At 40.5% G+C, this 17,784-nt stretch overlaps 1 protein-coding gene across 1 annotated transcript; it reads right to left on the bottom strand.

Moving 5' to 3' along the window:
- Positions 1-1,664: 1,664 nt before the first annotated feature.
- parn (poly(A)-specific ribonuclease (deadenylation nuclease)) lies at positions 1,665-17,250 on the bottom strand. The gene is made up of 26 exons (XM_056279981.1): positions 17,181-17,250; positions 16,881-16,958; positions 16,700-16,779; positions 16,468-16,535; positions 13,186-13,267; positions 12,930-12,990; positions 12,255-12,423; positions 10,377-10,439; positions 10,244-10,282; positions 10,095-10,137; positions 9,916-9,996; positions 9,684-9,740; positions 7,467-7,544; positions 7,224-7,267; positions 7,040-7,082; positions 6,832-6,907; positions 6,626-6,736; positions 6,461-6,530; positions 6,288-6,343; positions 6,039-6,125; positions 5,858-5,932; positions 5,585-5,765; positions 4,939-5,066; positions 4,767-4,833; positions 3,408-3,565; positions 1,665-2,958 (listed from the first exon to the last, which is right to left on the bottom strand). Exons 1-26 carry the CDS (start codon positions 17,197-17,199, stop codon positions 2,918-2,920), a joined length of 2,055 nt encoding a protein of 684 aa, XP_056135956.1. The 5' UTR covers positions 17,200-17,250; the 3' UTR covers positions 1,665-2,917.
- Positions 17,251-17,784: the final 534 nt, after the last annotated feature.

Here is a 17,784-nt window from a genome sequence, read left to right on the forward strand (position 1 = left end):
AAAATGTAATAAAATATCAAAATATTTTTCAGTTGTCATTTAATGACCCTCACCAAAGTAATCATAATTAGTATTCAGCATTTCACTTGTGCTACATACACACAGCCCTCAACTCTTTGAGAAACACTGGAAACAGAATTCCCTTGTTTGTGATATTGGCCTATACAAATAAAATTGACTTGTTTGTCTTCCCCTGACTCGGTCAAACATGAGTTCATGGGTTACCATGACAATGCCAGGTACAATGCGAAGTAGATATTGAGATGAGGCGTTACCGCATGAGAGAGAGAGAGCACTCGATGCATTTGGTGTCAACTTGCTCAAAGTTTGATTATTCACATTTTGTTATGCAGCAGGCTAAACGCATTGCTACAGCAAACCAAGTAAGAAAAATGTGAAAACGTATTGTGTTTTTGTTTAAATTACATAATGTGTTGTGTACTCTGGCATTTCTTTTAGGATTGCTTATATCGTCATGGGAGTAGAAAAATTCCCACTGAGAATAAACAATGAGTGGAAATGTCTTTTTTTTCTTCTTCAGATGTTTGAGCTTGCTGGCAATTATTGATTTGAGTTTTTTTCTCTATAAGCTTGTAGTGACAAAGTATTCCTGAGTCAGATGTTCAAAGCGGGACCACAAAATGAGTGTCGACATTGCACGTCAAGTAGTCCTACACCGCACAGGCTTCATTATTCAGGAAAAGGGTGTGTAAAAAGATTCTTCGGGAGTCCATGGTGACCATAACGTTTAACGGTAAACCAAACGTGCCGAACCTCAGTCGATGCCACTGTTTTTTTGATGTGTCAGTCCTATTCTTTTTTCTTTTGAGTTTAAATGGAGTAGGACTCGTGAATCACATGGAAATACCTTTCTTTTGCCCTTCAGTCTCCATTACTGACCATTTTCAACTGTTTCCAGTGTCCATTTTTGTGTGTTTGGTTTGCATTAGGAAATCATTTTCATCCATAATCATCCTTTATTGAGAGGCTTCTGAGTTTTTCGTTTCACAGCCTCACGGTAAAAGACAGAAACAGCCTGAACAGCATTGTTCAAATCTGTTTCTAACATCACCGGAGTGAAACGAAGAGATCCGAATTCCTTTTGCAACCAACAAATCCCCCAGAAAGCAGCAAGTGTTTTGGCTTCTTCTGGATGTTCTGGCAAGTGACTTTTCCCTGTCGCCATCAGGGCGTCGTCATGTTTTGCCTGCTTATAAAACGAACCCTTGTTCTCAATCAGTCATACCTGTTGCAACTCGATTATTAAATGCTCCATAGTGTTTTTTATCAGATTGTTTTATTGTCTTTATCAAGTTTATCTTATTGTGTTGTTTCATATTGTGTACTTTTGTAGATTTTATACATTTTCATTCCACATTCAGCTCCCTGGGGTGTTATTTTTTTGTTTGCACGTTACTGTGTTTTGTGTTCACAAGCTTCACCGAACAAATTGCCCCTAGCAGGATAAATAAAGTTGTTTGTATTGTATCGTAATTAGAAATAATGATTGCCATCAACCTGTGTGATAAATTAAAAACCATTAAAGAGGGTGGTTGTGCCGTTTAATATCCTTGTAATACATTTTACACATAAAGAAAAAAAAATGCAACTATTCACATCTGAGAACAGATAGTGATTTTGAATCTTTAGAGGTGCCAGTTGATTTTCTGTTGAAATACTGAGTCGGTTTAAATCGCAGACAAAAGGTTTGGCTAAACAATAATGGATGTCAACAGGGGGAAAAAGTGATTTTGATATGAGCAAATCCTTACAGATGTACCTTTGGATCCAAAATGAAGAGTTAAAAAGTTGTTCACTGGACGATATTTGATGCCTAATAATCACCAGCACGCTTGATTTTTCCAAGCACAGCTTCCACATTAAAATGTATTTAAACAAAAGCCTGACATGATGCTTGTGCAGGGTGTGACTAGATACAACTGTTGTGTACGTGGAAACACACTTGAATGTTGTGCGCTTAAACTATTGTCAACTCAACACAATGCAAACATATTTAAGAAACATTCTTTAATTTTTGTCCTCTGTAAGGAAATACGATTTTTAAATTTTTCCTTATACAAAAATGTACAGGTATTCTTATGCATTCGAACATTTTTTTTTTGACACAGCTGCAGGGAGTTACAAAAACATTGACACAGAACAGAGAAAGAAAGAAAAACATTCCCATACAAAATTAAACGGCACGGGCTCCTCTTTTAGAAAGTACAAAAAATACCACCAATAATAAATATAACATTGTCCTTGATAATCTTATATATTTGATAAAACTAGAAGTTGACAGAACTCGCTTTTTTTTAAAAAAATGAAAAAGAACAAAAAGATCTGCTTTTAAAATACAGTCCTGACATTGTAAACTACACAATCAAGTGCCTGTTTTAGTTCAAATGTGGAAATTGATACACACGCATACAACTACTGTACAACTCCCCCACATGCACAAACTCACATACACCACACAATACAAGAGGTGACACGGTGGTTAAAACGGCGATGTCGCTGTGGTGGCAAGATTCCAGTCTTACTCCTTAGCATATAAGAATTCAAAACAATGTGAAATTTTTACTTTTGAGGTTATGGAATTTAGAATGGCGTGTGATGACGACCAAGAAGTCTCCGGATTCTCTACTGTTGTAACTAAGAAAATGGCTGCTGTTGTTATGGCTTTTGTTTTCACTTTTAAAGTTCTAAAAGTAGTTTGGCTGGTAGCCATGAAAACCGTTTCCACGATTGTAGATGGAGCAATCACACTTGAGGCATGCCTGGATCCCAAGTAAGTATGACCCTTAAAAAAGGATAAGGCCCAGAGTGCGAAAGAGATATAATGGGGGCAGCTCCCCAGTATGCGCCCGGGCCTTGATAGAGTAGTGGCATGGTCCCATCCACTCCTCTCCTCTCGTTACCAAACGTCAGGTACGTCAAACAAGGATGTTGTAGATTCTGCCAGTATGAAAAGAAAATGAACGGATTTAGATGAGACAAGATGTGCGAGCACCGACTGATCCATACAAACAAGTAGGTATGATATGAAATAAGCACAAAAACCGATTGTTGGATGAAAAAAATAATTAAGGTAACCATCTAATTGGCTAAACTTTAGGGTTGATTTAAAAAAAACTGCTATTAAAATGGCTCTTGGAAAAACTTGATTTTATGAAAAATTAAAAATCCCAAATAATTTAAGAAGGATTTATCAACTGTGACTCCTTAAAATTAGTCAAACAATATAAATGTCCATGGAGATGAATTGTAAACCCAGATTGTTACCCTTGTTTTGTGCACACAACCAAAACTGCCATTATCTTCAAATTCACAGGTAACGCACTTTAAAAACTTGTTAAATGATATACAATGTCAGATAACTAATATGCCATCAGAGTGACACACACCTTCAGTCTTTCTCTTCTTGTTCTTTCGACCCTTCTTGCCCTGGTTGGTGGAGGGCTGCTGCCAGGAGAGTCTTCCCTCCGCTTCACTGGCTGGATCTCTGCTCTCGGGACTTCCCTCTGCATTGATTGGACTAGACCCTGTTGAATCTGTTGTGGATCTGCAGAGCACAGCAACCAAAAGACAGTCAAAAAATAATTAACTGCCAACTGTAAGAGTAAATAATGAATTAACATCAAATACACAATTCTTGGAGTGACGTGAAAATAGGGGTTGGTAGACTAAAAAAAAAAAAAGAAAAAAAAAAGAAAAAAGAAGGGTGTCCGGGTGGCATGGTAGTCTATTCCATTGCCTACCAACACGGGGATCACCAGTTCGAATCCCCGTGTTACCTCCGGCTTGGTCAGGCATCACTACAGACACAACTGACCGTGACTGTGGGTGGGAAGCCGGATGTGGGTATGTGTCCTGGTTGCTGCACTAGCACCTCCTCTCTTAGGTCAGGGTGCCTATTTGGGGGGGAGGTGGCACTGGGGTGAAGAGCGTGATCCTCCCACGCACTACGTCCCTCTGGCGAAACTCCTCAGGTGTCAGGTGACAAGAAGCAGCTGGCAACTCCACATGCATCGGAGGAGGCATGTGGTAGTCTGCAGCCCTTCCTGGATTGGCAGATGGGGTGGAGCAGCGACTGGGACGGCTCAGAAGAGTGAGGTTATTGGCCAAGTACAATTGGGGAGGAAAAAAATCCCCCTCCCCCTCAAAAAAGAAATCATAGTTTGCTACATCAAAAGGCTGAAATGATAAATGTTCATTGATCTTGTCAATTCACAATTTTATTAAGATTGAGGCAAATCAGGCTTTTGATGAGAAACAATAAACCGATACTGTATCACAACTTGGGCTACTTAAGGCAAGAGGAATCAAAGCAATCAAGGCACAATGACATTAGTAACCAGTCATAACAAAAACAGGGCAACGTGAGGAAAAACACCTGCACAATCCAATGTTACATGTGAGTTTTAAAAAAGTAGTCCACTAGCAATGGGTGCAAACATATCTGTTAAATGGATTTTTTTCTCTTTCATGATCATAAAATGGAGGCAGAGTTGGGGAAAAAAATGTGGTCAGTATTATAAGAGGCAAAAAAATCCTGACTTAATGCAAAAACAATATGAACATTATAAAATGAGATAGACTACAGGATATGATCAGTGCAGTCCTTGCTAAAGTGGGAGGAGCACAGATAAAGCAAGAGAACATGAAATAAATTTATTCATCCTAAAAAACAACCACTGCCAGGCTCTGTATAGAAAAGAGGATATTTCTAATTGAGTGTGTGTGCACATAGGCATTTCACATACTGTGTTTTTAGCCATCCTTCTGATGTCCTGCTGTCAACTACTCCTGCATATGTCTGTGCGCACAGATCTGGGAAGACAGTAACCAATCATATTAGCCTGGATAGGAGAGCCAAAAGTTAGTGAATTAATCTGCAAGAAATTATCCTGTGCATATGTGTGTACGCACACTCACCATCAGTCTTGATCTTCTTGTTTCCTGTACTTTCCACATGTGTGTAGTGGTTCCAACCATCTGAGATCAAAGCCTCTGCACTACCTTGCTCCCCTTGAACAGGACTCATGCTACGCTTTCCCAAAGCCCTACAACAAAACAAATCCAAACTTAAGTGCAGGGCACTACGAGTGCTTGTTGCAGTTTCAGGTGCAATGTGTAATCTCTCTGCTATTCTGAAGTATAATAATATAGGTACATATCAGCAGAGGTCGCTGAATGGTAGTGATTGAAACAAGGTCAACATCTAATGCCACAACTCCCAGATTTAGATTTCTGCTTTGATTGAAAGTGTGTTTAAAAGTCAATGAGGCTAAACCCCACCAAAATACTTAATTAATACCCGCAGTCCTTGACAAACTTATCTACAGAAGTACTCCAAATTGGTAGATGTCAGCAAACTTGCCAAGCATGCGACGTCTACCTATTTGACTTTGCTCATCCTGTTTGCTTGAGCAGCCAAGCCGCCTGATTTGTCATTGCTCACATTGTTGAATGACAGAGGTCAGCATCCAGGTATGACATTGTACCTTTGGAAGAATGAGGAAAATGCTGAATGTGTGTTGCAAACATAAAAAAAATCTGATGTAGTTGTTTAAGTGTGTACCTGCTGTAACCATATCCAGTTGTTCCGGCAGTGGAGGAAGTATATTGATGTTTTACCCAACCGTCCTCTCCCCAGGAGTGGGCAGTCTGGACAAGCTTTTCCTTCTCCTGTTGCTTGCCCTTGAGGTACTCTGCATATGTCTGGATCCGGTAACTCTCCGCATAACGACTGGTGTTCATGGCTAAAGAGGAGGAGGTGATGCAATATTTATTTGTGTCACTCTTTCAAAGTCTGGACAGGTGAACCAGCGTTTAGCCATGGTGCAAGACTCACCTATCTGTACTTGGTCTGTCTGACTTAGGGAGACGAAGGCCGACACGTCATCTATCCATGACACCTGGATATTACCTAGATGCATGGATTCCAGCATAGGTAATGGAATGGGAAAGTGGGTGATTAATGACAGATCATACTCATACATGAACCGAACAAACATGATGTTTGTGTCACGTACCAAAGGCACTGAAGAGCTGGTAGAGGTCACTGGTCTTCCATTCTTTTGGGAAGGTGACATACAGAACATGGTCTCTTTTAGGTTGTACTGTAGAGGAAAATGAAAGAATAACAGGAAGAAAAGAAAGTAAAAAAAAAACTAAAAAAAAATAATTCAGCCACATAGCCCATGCAATATTTCTGGCATATTTTCTTCTAGGACCATATAGTCTCTACAGTGATTTTTTTTTCTCTCATAATTTTAACTCACAATCTGGTCCAGTAATGTTGAGGTAGGGAATATCGATTATCCTCATTAGGAAAAGTCTGGGGAAACAAAAAGATGATAAAAATGTCAGTTCTTCAAAAACTTGGTGTGCTTCATTGAAGGAAGAAAAAAAAAAGGAGCTGCAAATAAAACCAGGGAACCAAAATACATCTTACTTATTAAAGAATGGCTCTATTAGTTTAGAGCGGGATGAAATATGGGCTTTAGGTGGAGTCAAGAATGAGCCTGAAAAAGACAAACAAGCAGATTAGAAAATAACCAATTAAAGACCAATTTATAATTTATCGGCTGGAAGGAACAGAAACCTATGACTGTGTTACCCAGGTAGTTGGCCATGGAAATGAAACAGAGCCCAGTGATGTAGGCGTCGTAACCTGCCTCATGGAGCTGTTCCTGGGCTGTGTCATAACTAGGGAAACCTTCAGCTGTCTCTAAAAGAGACGGTGGAAAGAAAATACATATGAGGCGAGATTAGGGTGGAACAGAGTGAGGGTGGTGTTAGTGCAATACTGGTAAATGTTCTCACCAACGATAGGTGACTTAAAGGGGCCCTCCTTCAGCTGCTTTTCTAGTTCTGCCAGGGAAGTGTTAGTTATCAGCTCCTGAAATGTTAAAAATCAAGAATATGTAACCAATTACAATGATAGAGCTGCTCCAAACAACTTCTTTATGTTATAACCCCTGAGATGTGGAACACTTGTGTAAATCCCTGTGCACAGCCATATTTTAATTACCTTAAAAGGCTGAGTGGAGGCCATCAGCTTGGTATCCAACAGTCTGCAAGACAAAAAAAAAAGGTTCATGTTATATAATTGGGGGAACAAGAATGGGGCCGAGAGCAGAACTAGATTTTCTACCAAGTGAATCCTGACAAAAACATGTATGATAACAACCTGATCCATGACAAGACACATTCACCTTGGGAAGACACACTGGGTGACCTCTTTGAAGTCTTGAAGATCCTAGAGAGAAGAACATAGACCAAATCATGAAAACAGGATTTTTTTTTTTTTTTGGTATTTTTTAAAATTTAAGAATGAACTGAATTAATGCTGCTTCATCTTTGGACCTCAGCTGTACAAGAAAGAGGATTTGGTGGAAATTGCGAAACTATTTGATGATAAATTTGGACACACACACACAGCCATCTCATATTCACACCTCTGGGAGGGGGCAGTAGAACTGATGGATTGTGTGCATGACATCCAGCAGCATGTTGTGGCCAACCACCATCTTACCCTGTGTTGGATGAAATTGGGGGGGGGGGGGGACAGGGTAGTTAGGAACTCTCCAAGTGGAATCATATCACGAGAGTAGGTCAGTAATTTGATTTTGGCCCTGCACATCACACAGCAGTAATTTCAGACAGTAAAATAATTGAATGGTTTGACTTTGGTGATTCCAAGGTTGCACCAGTGTGACTGGGGAACAACACTTTACAAATCTGTGATGTTTTGGTGTTCATAAAACTACCCGCATGCAACAACAAGCACAATGGGTTTTTTTGTCACTTAAGTCTGTAGTTGCTGAAAACACCAGATGTTGATCCCTAGGGAAGTCAAGAGTTGACCTAAAATACAGCAGGTAATTTCAGCTAAAATTAACTGAGTTTATCAGGGAAAATAAAATTTATCAAAATGTTCATTTTGGGTACGGAAAAAAAAGGCTTTGGTGAAAGCTATTACTAATTTCCAGATTCCTTTGATATTAATAAGCAATAAAGAAAGGGCTAAAGTTATAATTACTAAGCCATACAACTTACAAAATCATTTGAAATTTAATTGATTTACATCAGAAAAAAAAAAACCCACCAACAACAACAATTACAAACGTCCATCCATTATCCAAGCCGCTTATCCTGCTCTAAGGGTCGCGGGGAAAATTACAAATGTCTTGGCACAAAAAAACAAAACAAGTCTAGGACTGCTCCACTGACAATGGATAGGTGTTTTAATTTGTGGACCTTCGGAATTCAAATGAGCTTTTTTGCAATTGTGGGATTAACAGTTAAACTAAAAAAAAAAAAAAAAAACATCTATCACCAAGAAAGGAAACCATGCGACAATGTCTGGCTCTCAACACTTGTGACAAGGTATCTAGAATTGACTGAACTAAAATCACTGGATTAACACAAGGGAATCTCTGTAATGTGCCCGTGGGTGAGTACTCATTTCTATTTCCATTCAAAGTCAAAAACTTCTTCCATTATCCATCCGTCCATTATCCAAGCCACTTATCCTGATCAGGGTCGTGGGATGCTGGAGCCTATCCCAGCAGTCATTGGGCGGCAGGCGAGGAGACACCCTGGACAGGCTGCTAGACCATCACAGGGCCGACACATTCACACCTAGGGACAATTTAGTATGGCCGATTCACCTGATCTAGTACATGTCTTTGGACTGTGGGAGGAGCACCCGGAGGAAACCCATGCAGACACAGGGAGAACATGCAAACGCCACACAGAGGACGACCTGGGATGACCCCCAAGGTTGGACTAACCCGGGGTTCGAACCCAGGACCTTCTTGCTGTGAGGCGACCGCGCTAACCACTGTGCCACAAAAACATCTTAAAAAGCTTAAACAAATGTAGTTTTCTAAGATTTTTCTATCACTGGTGTACTTAAGACAACAGCTAATCCTTTAATATGAAAGTAATAGCTTTTGCGATTGCTCTTTTCAAAAAAGGTTACTGACAGTAAGGAGTTTCCCTGCATAAAATGATAGGCGCATTTGCACTTTGTCTTCACTAATACAGCCAAACATGGAAGGACAAGGGAGGTAGCAATGAGTTTGAAGAAGCTGCTGTGGCTTAAAAGCCGATGTAGGAGACCAACCTCAAAGAAGACCTTAATAAACAGACATTACATCAATAGACAAAACTCAGGTTCAATGATGATTTTTTTTTTTGTTCAGCAGTGCAGAAGATGCTGAACCAGTGGTACTGGAGAATATCTAAAATGTGAAGGAAATGTTTAGGATTTTGAGGCGCCCAACATCAATTCAATTACCCATGTCAGCATAGGTGTTAGTAGCTACAAAAACAACAATCTTCAGCATAGTAGGCTTAAGTGGAAAAGTCACCACACACCACAAATAAATATTATTCAGCTTTTACTTTGAATTGATTAAAAAAAAAAAAAAACAGTGCACCAGAATGCTTGTATGCGCGACTACATGACAGCCAATGACGCTGACATTTTGAGGGACAGCTTTGGTGAGGTATCGGCATGACATTTACTGATTCAGAGAGAAATTATTAATACATTTACGAATATCTAAATGAAAGCATTCCTTGTTACATTTGGTGTTGTTTATACCATTTCTGCAAAAATATTAATGTCGGCTCAAATTGTGGGGCTTTTCTTTTATTTGGCTTACAGATTTAGAGATTGCGTGGATGACTCTGGAGAAGCCTACAGCATCATTTAGCTCCTCCTATGTGGAGAAAAAAAAAGATTTAGAATTTATCCCAACTTTCAGCCCTAATTGAAAACATAGGGACAGACACAAAAAGACTATTTTCTTGTTGTCTTGCATCTTACACATGCAGAAGAGAAAGAACAATGACAATGTAGGATTTATTTGATATTTGTCCAAAGTCCTGACTCACCTGCTCCCTCTCAAGTTTTTGTTGTTCTCTCCTCTTCCTCTCCACCTCATCCACTTTACTGATCTGGATATATCGCTCTTTCTGCACAAAGGTACCCACACACACAAAACACACACACTTGCACAATTTTGCTTTAGCAGAAAAATGATAATGTAGGCTGAAACAAAACTTGCCCTGACCTTTTCTGTCTCCATGGTTTCCACATGAAGCCCCTTGGGAAACCTGCAACAGCAGGACAATCATCCCAGTTACAGACCACCACAATACCACCAGCACTAAAGCACCAAAATAACCACAATGTGAGAAAAGATCTATAAATTACACTCACTTCCAGTTCAGTGTCTGATATATCAGTTTTCTCTGAAACCTGGTACAAATTCATTTATGTGAGTAAAGATGCAAAAATCAAATTGATGCAAAACATTGTAAAAATATCACTGTGAAGGGCCTGACTATATTACCCAGTGCATGGCTCCAAATCCAAAGTCTTCTCTGAATTAGTAAACAGGGCCTGAACCTTTTCTCTGTAGAGATGAAAGTTACAGAATTAACTGACACAGACCAATGAGCAAAACTCAAACATTCACTATATTGTATTAACAAACTCTAGTTAATTAAAACATTTTGCAGAAAAACAAACGAACAAAAAAAACAAAAATGAATATCCAAATCCCAAAGTTGAAAACCGAATACCTACCCAATGAACAAATATCCGAATAATCAAGTCAAGTCAATTTTATTTGTATAGCCCAATATCTCAAATGTGCCTCAGGCGGCTTTACAGCAACACAATATCCTGTCTTTAGACCCTCACATCGGATAAGGACAACTCCCTAAAAAACCCTTGAAACCTCAGGGAGAGCAATAGAGGACGGATCTCTCTCCCAAGACGGACAATGTGCAATGGATGTTGTGTTTAAACAATTCAAAGAATAAAACATTGAAAGAGGATAACACAATTATAATGCAATTATAAAATATATGAAGAATATGATGAGGAGGATGCCAAGCAGTGTCCAGATGCCACCGGAACACAGAATAGTTGAATATTCGGGCCCAAGCCTAATAATAACGTGAGCTAATGTTGAGTCTCGTAGAGCTAACTTGATTGCGATAGCGAACGTCAACAGATTCATTTGTTGATCCAACTTAGTTAGCTGACTAGCAAAAAAAAAAATAAAAAATTGATGGGCTACAACATTACTTCTTGCACGTCACGTACCAGGGCTAGTCATACTGTCAGTCTCAACCCATGACTACAAGTAACATTACTGAAGTGTCAGTTCAATTTATAAGAAATGCTGCTGGGAGCTCCTTGCACTTTTTGTTTTAAGATAATCTTGAAAGTTCTCTTTTTAATCAAACATATGCTTAAAGGCATTTCAACTAAGTTTTGTGTTGGAGTTTGTGTTATTCTAAATTTTGACACCAAGACTTTCATTTTTACTGCAAATGTATACCGGTTCCAAATATCGGTTGCCTGTCTCCATGATTACTAATAATCGGTAACGGCTCTGAAAAAACCCCATAATTGGTCGACCACTAGTGTGGAGCTCATATGTGAAACATTCCCGTGACTGAAAACTTGTAACGTGTAAAAAAACTTGTACAGTTTGGACTGAGCTGGGCAAGAAGGCCTTTATGTTTTCTGCACCATCTGCCTGGAATAGCCTGCAGAATAGACTTAAACTCCAGGACTTGGTTACTCTATCTGTATTTAAAGGTATGGTTAAGTCTATGGAATCTGAGTCTATTGGAAATTGTAAATGTTTTAATTGATAACAGGTTTGTATCTTTTCCCTTCATTTTTATGCTATTTTGCAATTGAGCTATTCTGTTGTCTTCATGTGAGTATGTGCTGAAACTGGTGTACTGGTGCCATTCTTGGCTAGGTCTCTCTTGTAAAAGAGATTTTAATCTCAACGGGACAAACCTGGTTAAATAAAGGTAAATGAAATGAACACGTGCACTGTGCAAACCTGTAAAATCAAAGCAAAATTATTAACACCCCTACCCATCATGCTTGTAGCCTATTTTGAGTCAAAAAAAGACCATGGAGTATAAGATCAGTAGCAGGCCAAGCAAGGACTAGGTTAAGCACCAAATGTTAAATCCTATTGAAGCATACTTTATGGAGATCATCAGTTACAGCGCTGCTGAAAATTTTGAGCTCAGGATACACAAAGATCTAATTAAAATTTCTCTGTGCATTTATGGTACACAGCTTACCATTGCTTTTCTTTTTTTACCTACACGTTATGGCAAAAATAACTTATCTGATGAGAAACATCTTACTCCTTTATAATTAATGCTTCAATGCCTTTGGTCTGAAGACTTACACCACCCTGTTGATGAAGTCTTTATGGTCTTCAGGCACATGAGAAGGGCCTTTAGAGGAGGACGGGGAGATATAGGATGGTGTCCCCAATCCATTAGCATGCTGATTCCTCCTCTCCTCTGTTTGCTCCCTCAGGTGGGCTTCCTCTTCCTGATTTAGGTATGGAATCCCTATAGAAACGAGAATCGACATTTGTTAGCCAACAGTGCCATGTTCTATGACAGTGAGCGACAGTGGTTCGGAGGTAGAGCAGGTTGTCTGGTAACTAGAGGGTTGGCGATTCGATTTTTGACTCCTCCCTGAGAAAATGTGGAGATGTCCTTGAACAAGACACCTAACCCCTAACTGCTCCCGATGAGCTGGTTGTTATCTTGCACTGTTGACATCGCCATCGGTGTGTGAGTAAATGTGAGGCATTAATTGATTGTAAAGCGCTTTGAGTGGCTGTTGCAGCTAGAAAAGCACTGCATGAAATGCAGTCCATTTACCAATTATTCTACGACAGCCCTTCCCACAAAGGAGGTCGAGAATAGGGTAAGCTGTGCAGTTTGTCAGTAAATGACCTGATTAACAATTTGTTAATCAGAGTTTTCCCTTTCCTGCAACACAGGAAAACAAGAACATTGTTGTTCTTGTTTTCCTCTGTGTTGCATTATTCAAAGAGTGTTCTACTCACCATCACGGAATACTTTGTTGAAGTCAAACCCCTGACTGGCCAAAAAGTCAATACTAGAACTCTGAAATGACAAAAACGACATGTGGCATTCAAAAATCTTTCCTTGATAGGAATTAAATGATCTTTTAGTTGACATTGTTGACATTAAATATACAGTAACATTTTTTTCTTAATAGCCATCACTCAATCACTGTTGCAAAGGGCATCTTCTTCCATTATTTAAACAAAGCAACAGAATGTCGAGTCATTGACTCACTTGACAGATGAACTTGATGTCAGGGGATGTCCTGCTGAATGGTTTTGGAAATACATAGAAATTAAAAGATTTCATGGTGTACCTGCAGAAACAAGATCATAAGAATAAGGTATTAGTTAAATTCTCCCAGGTTCATTACTATAATTTGTGAATGCTTTCTTCAGGGTTCATTACTATAATTTGTGAATGCATACAAAGACATAGACATTAGCAAGATTGATGCGAAACACACACTACAACTGCCGATTTGTTTAGCATCACCTTAACATGAGCATCTGCAACCATCCACAAAATATCTTTATATGCTCATGTAAATATTACTGCATATCCCTGCTGATGAATGACTACAGTCTTATTCAAGATGGCGCCCTCAGCACAGTGCTCTCTGTTTTTGTTTATTCTCTGTGTCTGATTACTCAAACCAGATTGCTTTCACTAGAAAAGAACTGCTTAACATTAGGCAGTTAATTCCAGATAGTTTGTCACCAGTTTTCACAAATCCGGAAAGTCTGTGAGACATGGAGGTGATGCAGGCGGGGGAAGTGTGCCGGTGCACTGGTGAAGCTCTGACAGCGGGGATTTCGATCTACTCCCCCAGCGTCTCACCTGGCGAATCTCTGCTCCATGCCCAACCAAATGGACGAACTGCTTCTCCTCAATGGGACGAACAAGCACGTTCTACTGCCCTTGTTTCACTGAAACCTGGCTCAGCGAATCCACCCCCGACAGTGGATTACATCTGCCGGGCTACTGCCTACACCGAGCAGATCGAGTAACGGTGCTATCGGGGAAAGCGAAGGGTAGAGAAATTTGCTTCAACATAAACGGAGAATGTGTACAGATGTCACAGTGTTAAGTAAATACTGCAGCCCAAACTTGGAGACATAGTTGATGAACTGTGAGCAATTTTATTCACCATGGGAGTTTTCATACTTCGTCCCGGTTGGCGTTTACATTCCACCCCAGTTCAATGTGAATGGCGCACTGCAAACCCTGGCCGACCAGATTACTGGCTTGGAACAAAAACATATGGACTCACTTTTCATAATCCTTGGGGGACTTCAGCAGAGCAAAATTAAACCATGAACTACCAAAATACAGTGAAGAAATGCAAAGCAGAAACTGCAAGACTTTGTTGACTGCACCAATTGGAGTATTTGAAGCTGCAACTGGCAACTTGGACGAACTGACACTGACATCTTACATCAGCTTTTGTGAAGATGTGTGCCTACCAAGACCTTCTGCACACACAACAATAACAAGCCATGGTTCACAGCCATACTAACACAACTTTGGCAGGGCTAGCAGGATGCCTATAGTAGTGGGGATAGAGCCCTGTACAAGCAGGCCAGAAATTCGCTGACAAAGGAGACCAGATGTCTTTATGCATGCTCAACAAACCAGGTAAGAAAAATCACAAGAAAGTTGAATCAGTTCATATGGACACAACATGTATTGAAAGAAATGTTCATCACTCATCTAAGTGACCTCTTCAGTCTAAAAGTCTTTTAGACTAAGTTAAGACTGAAGAGGTCACTTAGATGAGTGATGACACATCACATGACACATGAGTGATGTCCTGAATGACACAGGAAAAACCCTGCAGTTTGCCTACTGGGCAAACAGGTCAGTGCATGATGCAGTCAGCATGGGACAGCACTACATACCACACCTTGACTGCCCAGCGACATATGCAAGGATCTTGTTTGTGGACTTCAGCTCGGTGTTCAACACCATCATTCCTCTCCTCCACTCTCCCAGCTCACTGTATCCCCCGCCATCTGTCCATGGATCACCAGCATCGTGACAGGCAGGAAACAGCAGGTGAGGCTGGGGGAAGTCACTTCTGGTTCATGGACAGTCAGCACTGGTGCTCCCAGGGATGGGTCCTCTCCCCACTGCACTTCTCCCTCTGCTAAACTCCTGAAGTTTGCAGATGACACTATGTTCACCGGACTCATCCAGGATGGCGACGAGTCTGCATATCAGTGGGAGGTTGAGCGGCTGGTGCTCTGGTGCAGTCAGAACAACTTGGAGCTGAACATGGTCAAGACTGTGGCGATGACGGTGGACTATAGGAGACACCCCTCAACACTGTTTCCCCTCACAATATTTAACAGCACAGTCAACCTTGGAGACCTGGGGGTTTCTGGGAACTACCAATTCTAAAGACCTGAAGTGGGAGACCAACATCAACTCCATCCTCAAAAAGGCCCAGCAGAGGATGGTATTTCTGCGGCACTGAGGAAATTTGGTCTGCCACAGGAGCTGTTGAGCCAGTTCTAAACAGCAACCACCGAATCTGTCCTGTGCACATCCATCACGGTCTGGTTCAGAGCCGCAATAAAACAGGATAGGAACAGATTGCAGCGAACAGTGAGGACAGCAGAAAAAAAAAATCATTGGCGCTCCCCTACCCACCCTGCAGGACTTGTACACCTCTAGAGGCTGGAAACATGCAGGCAGAATCAGCACAGACACCCCACACCCAGGACACAGTCTGTGTGAACTCCTACCCTTTGATAAGCACTAGAGAGCAATGGGCACCAAAACCAACAGACATAGGAACAGTTTTCCCCCCACAGGCCATCTCTCTCATGAACACTTAACAGCATGGTGCAATAATGTACACTTATGTAAATATTACACTTTGTAAATAGCCCCCCTCTAGTAAAGATGTCTCACCTACATATCTACGATTTGTGTACTACCTCTTTTTAAACCAGGTGTGCAATACAAATGTACAATTGTAAATACAAATACAACTGCTGTATACTGACTATGAATTATTACATTTATTGTTATAATTATAACATAAGTATATAATATAGTATATAATTATATAATATATAGTATATATTTATTATACAAGATAATATAAGCGTATATTATATGTAAGCATAACAAATTATAGTTATTAGTATATAATATATAAGCAATACAATATTAGCATAAATTATTCATTATTCAACCATATTTGATTCCATTTATTTCTTGTCTTTTTTGTTTTTTTTTCTTTTTGTTGTGTAAGTGATATATGCAAGTACTAGATGCTGCTATAAACCGCAGTCAAATTCCTCATATGCATAAGCACACTTGGCCAATTAAGTTGATTCTGATTTTGATAACACGCAACATTCAATCATATAGGTGGTATAATGGAAGGTTTTTTCCTCATGGACAACAATGTCAACAGACAGAACTACTGATTTGTCCCCAAGTACGAGTACAGGATACAAAACCCAATATTTGTATAGCCTAACAACTTGTTTCCACACTCACCTTGACTCTGCCTGGTCATACTTGAATGTACATAGCCCAAACTGGAATAGTAGAAAGTCCATGGAATGCTAAGCAGAAAGAGGAAGACCTTTAATGTCAGTGTGAAATAAGTTCACCCCAACAGTAAGTACACGGTCTCAAAACGACTGACGGGGAAGTGGAGGCACTCTACCGGTCCAGTCGTTTAATATAGCAACACAGTTGTATGCGTTAATACATTTAAGAAGCTGACCTTCTTAAGCTTCATGTATCTTTCCTCTGGCGTATCCAGCCCATTAGTTAGCGCACTGACGTTGGGCCCATCGCTTATACCTGTGACAGTGATATACAAATTCAAAATTACTTATAACTTTGACCTTGTTGTCTTTGTTTTCGTGTCGCATGTTGGGGACTCAGAGGCTGTAAAAACGTACCTGAAAATTCTCCATCGATGGCTAAGAAATCCGCCTCCTCTATTGCGTTGTACACGACGCTTAAACTGTCTTTAAAATCTGCACAGAGAGGACAACAATATCGGCTGCTGGATGAGACATGCACAGAGAGGTACCGTTAGCAGCCTGGCTAACGTTGTTTGCTAGCGAGCCTGAGGCACGAAGCTACGCTCGCGTTAGCTGATATAAATGGGGACATATTGTTTCAGTCTTGGAATGTACAATTTCGTACCCGTGCATGGCAAAGGGGGGAAAAAACGACTGCGAAACGCAGTTACTTACTTTTCCGTGTCACCTCCATTCCTGCACACTTGGTATGACTGACAGCTAACGTTAGCTGGGTAGCTCTACGAGTGACTTTTAACCCTGTTAAAGAAAACTTCCGGTGCTGGAGCGTGTGACGTCACTGACGTTCCCGCAGAACAGTACAAAACTGTTCAATTACAAATAACAATATAATTAACAGCCCCCCTTACTCCCAGTGACAAGCAACAATATTACTTCTTTTTTTTAACTAAGGAAATTAGGTGGACTACTCAGACCCTGCCATAACTCTGGGGATTATTCTGCCCCATTCTTCAGGTTGTGGCTACTATAAATCTAGGCGTTTAGGAGACCGCCGTTCTCTCTGGGGATACCGGCGGTTAGCACCAGCCTCTGGCGGATCTACAAGGGGTGCAACAGGGACAGATGTCAGTGTGGAGCTTGATGACATTTCTGTCTCTGAAACTGCTGAAGAGATGGGCCCATAAGAAGCAGGTTCTGTGTGACCTGGTGCATTCTGGGTGAGAGTGGGTTTGGCTGGGTTGTCCTGCTCATATGGCTCAGCACAGACCACTGATAATGGTGACGTAGTGTTCTCAGACGCTGTTTCTGCAGCAAGCAG

The sequence above is a fragment of the Lampris incognitus genome, chromosome 5, assembly GCF_029633865.1.
Source record: "Lampris incognitus isolate fLamInc1 chromosome 5, fLamInc1.hap2, whole genome shotgun sequence".
NCBI classification, from domain to species: Eukaryota; Metazoa; Chordata; class Actinopteri; order Lampriformes; family Lampridae; genus Lampris; species Lampris incognitus.

Coding starts and splice junctions, on each gene's coding strand:
- parn (XM_056279981.1), bottom strand. Junction 7,268..7,466: donor TCTACTGCCCCCTCCCAGAG/GTGTGAATATGA, acceptor TCTTCTCTCTAG/GATCTTCAAGACTTCAAAGA. Junction 5,766..5,857: donor GACAGACCAAGTACAGATAG/GTGAGTCTTGCA, acceptor CCTCCTCTTTAG/CCATGAACACCAGTCGTTAT.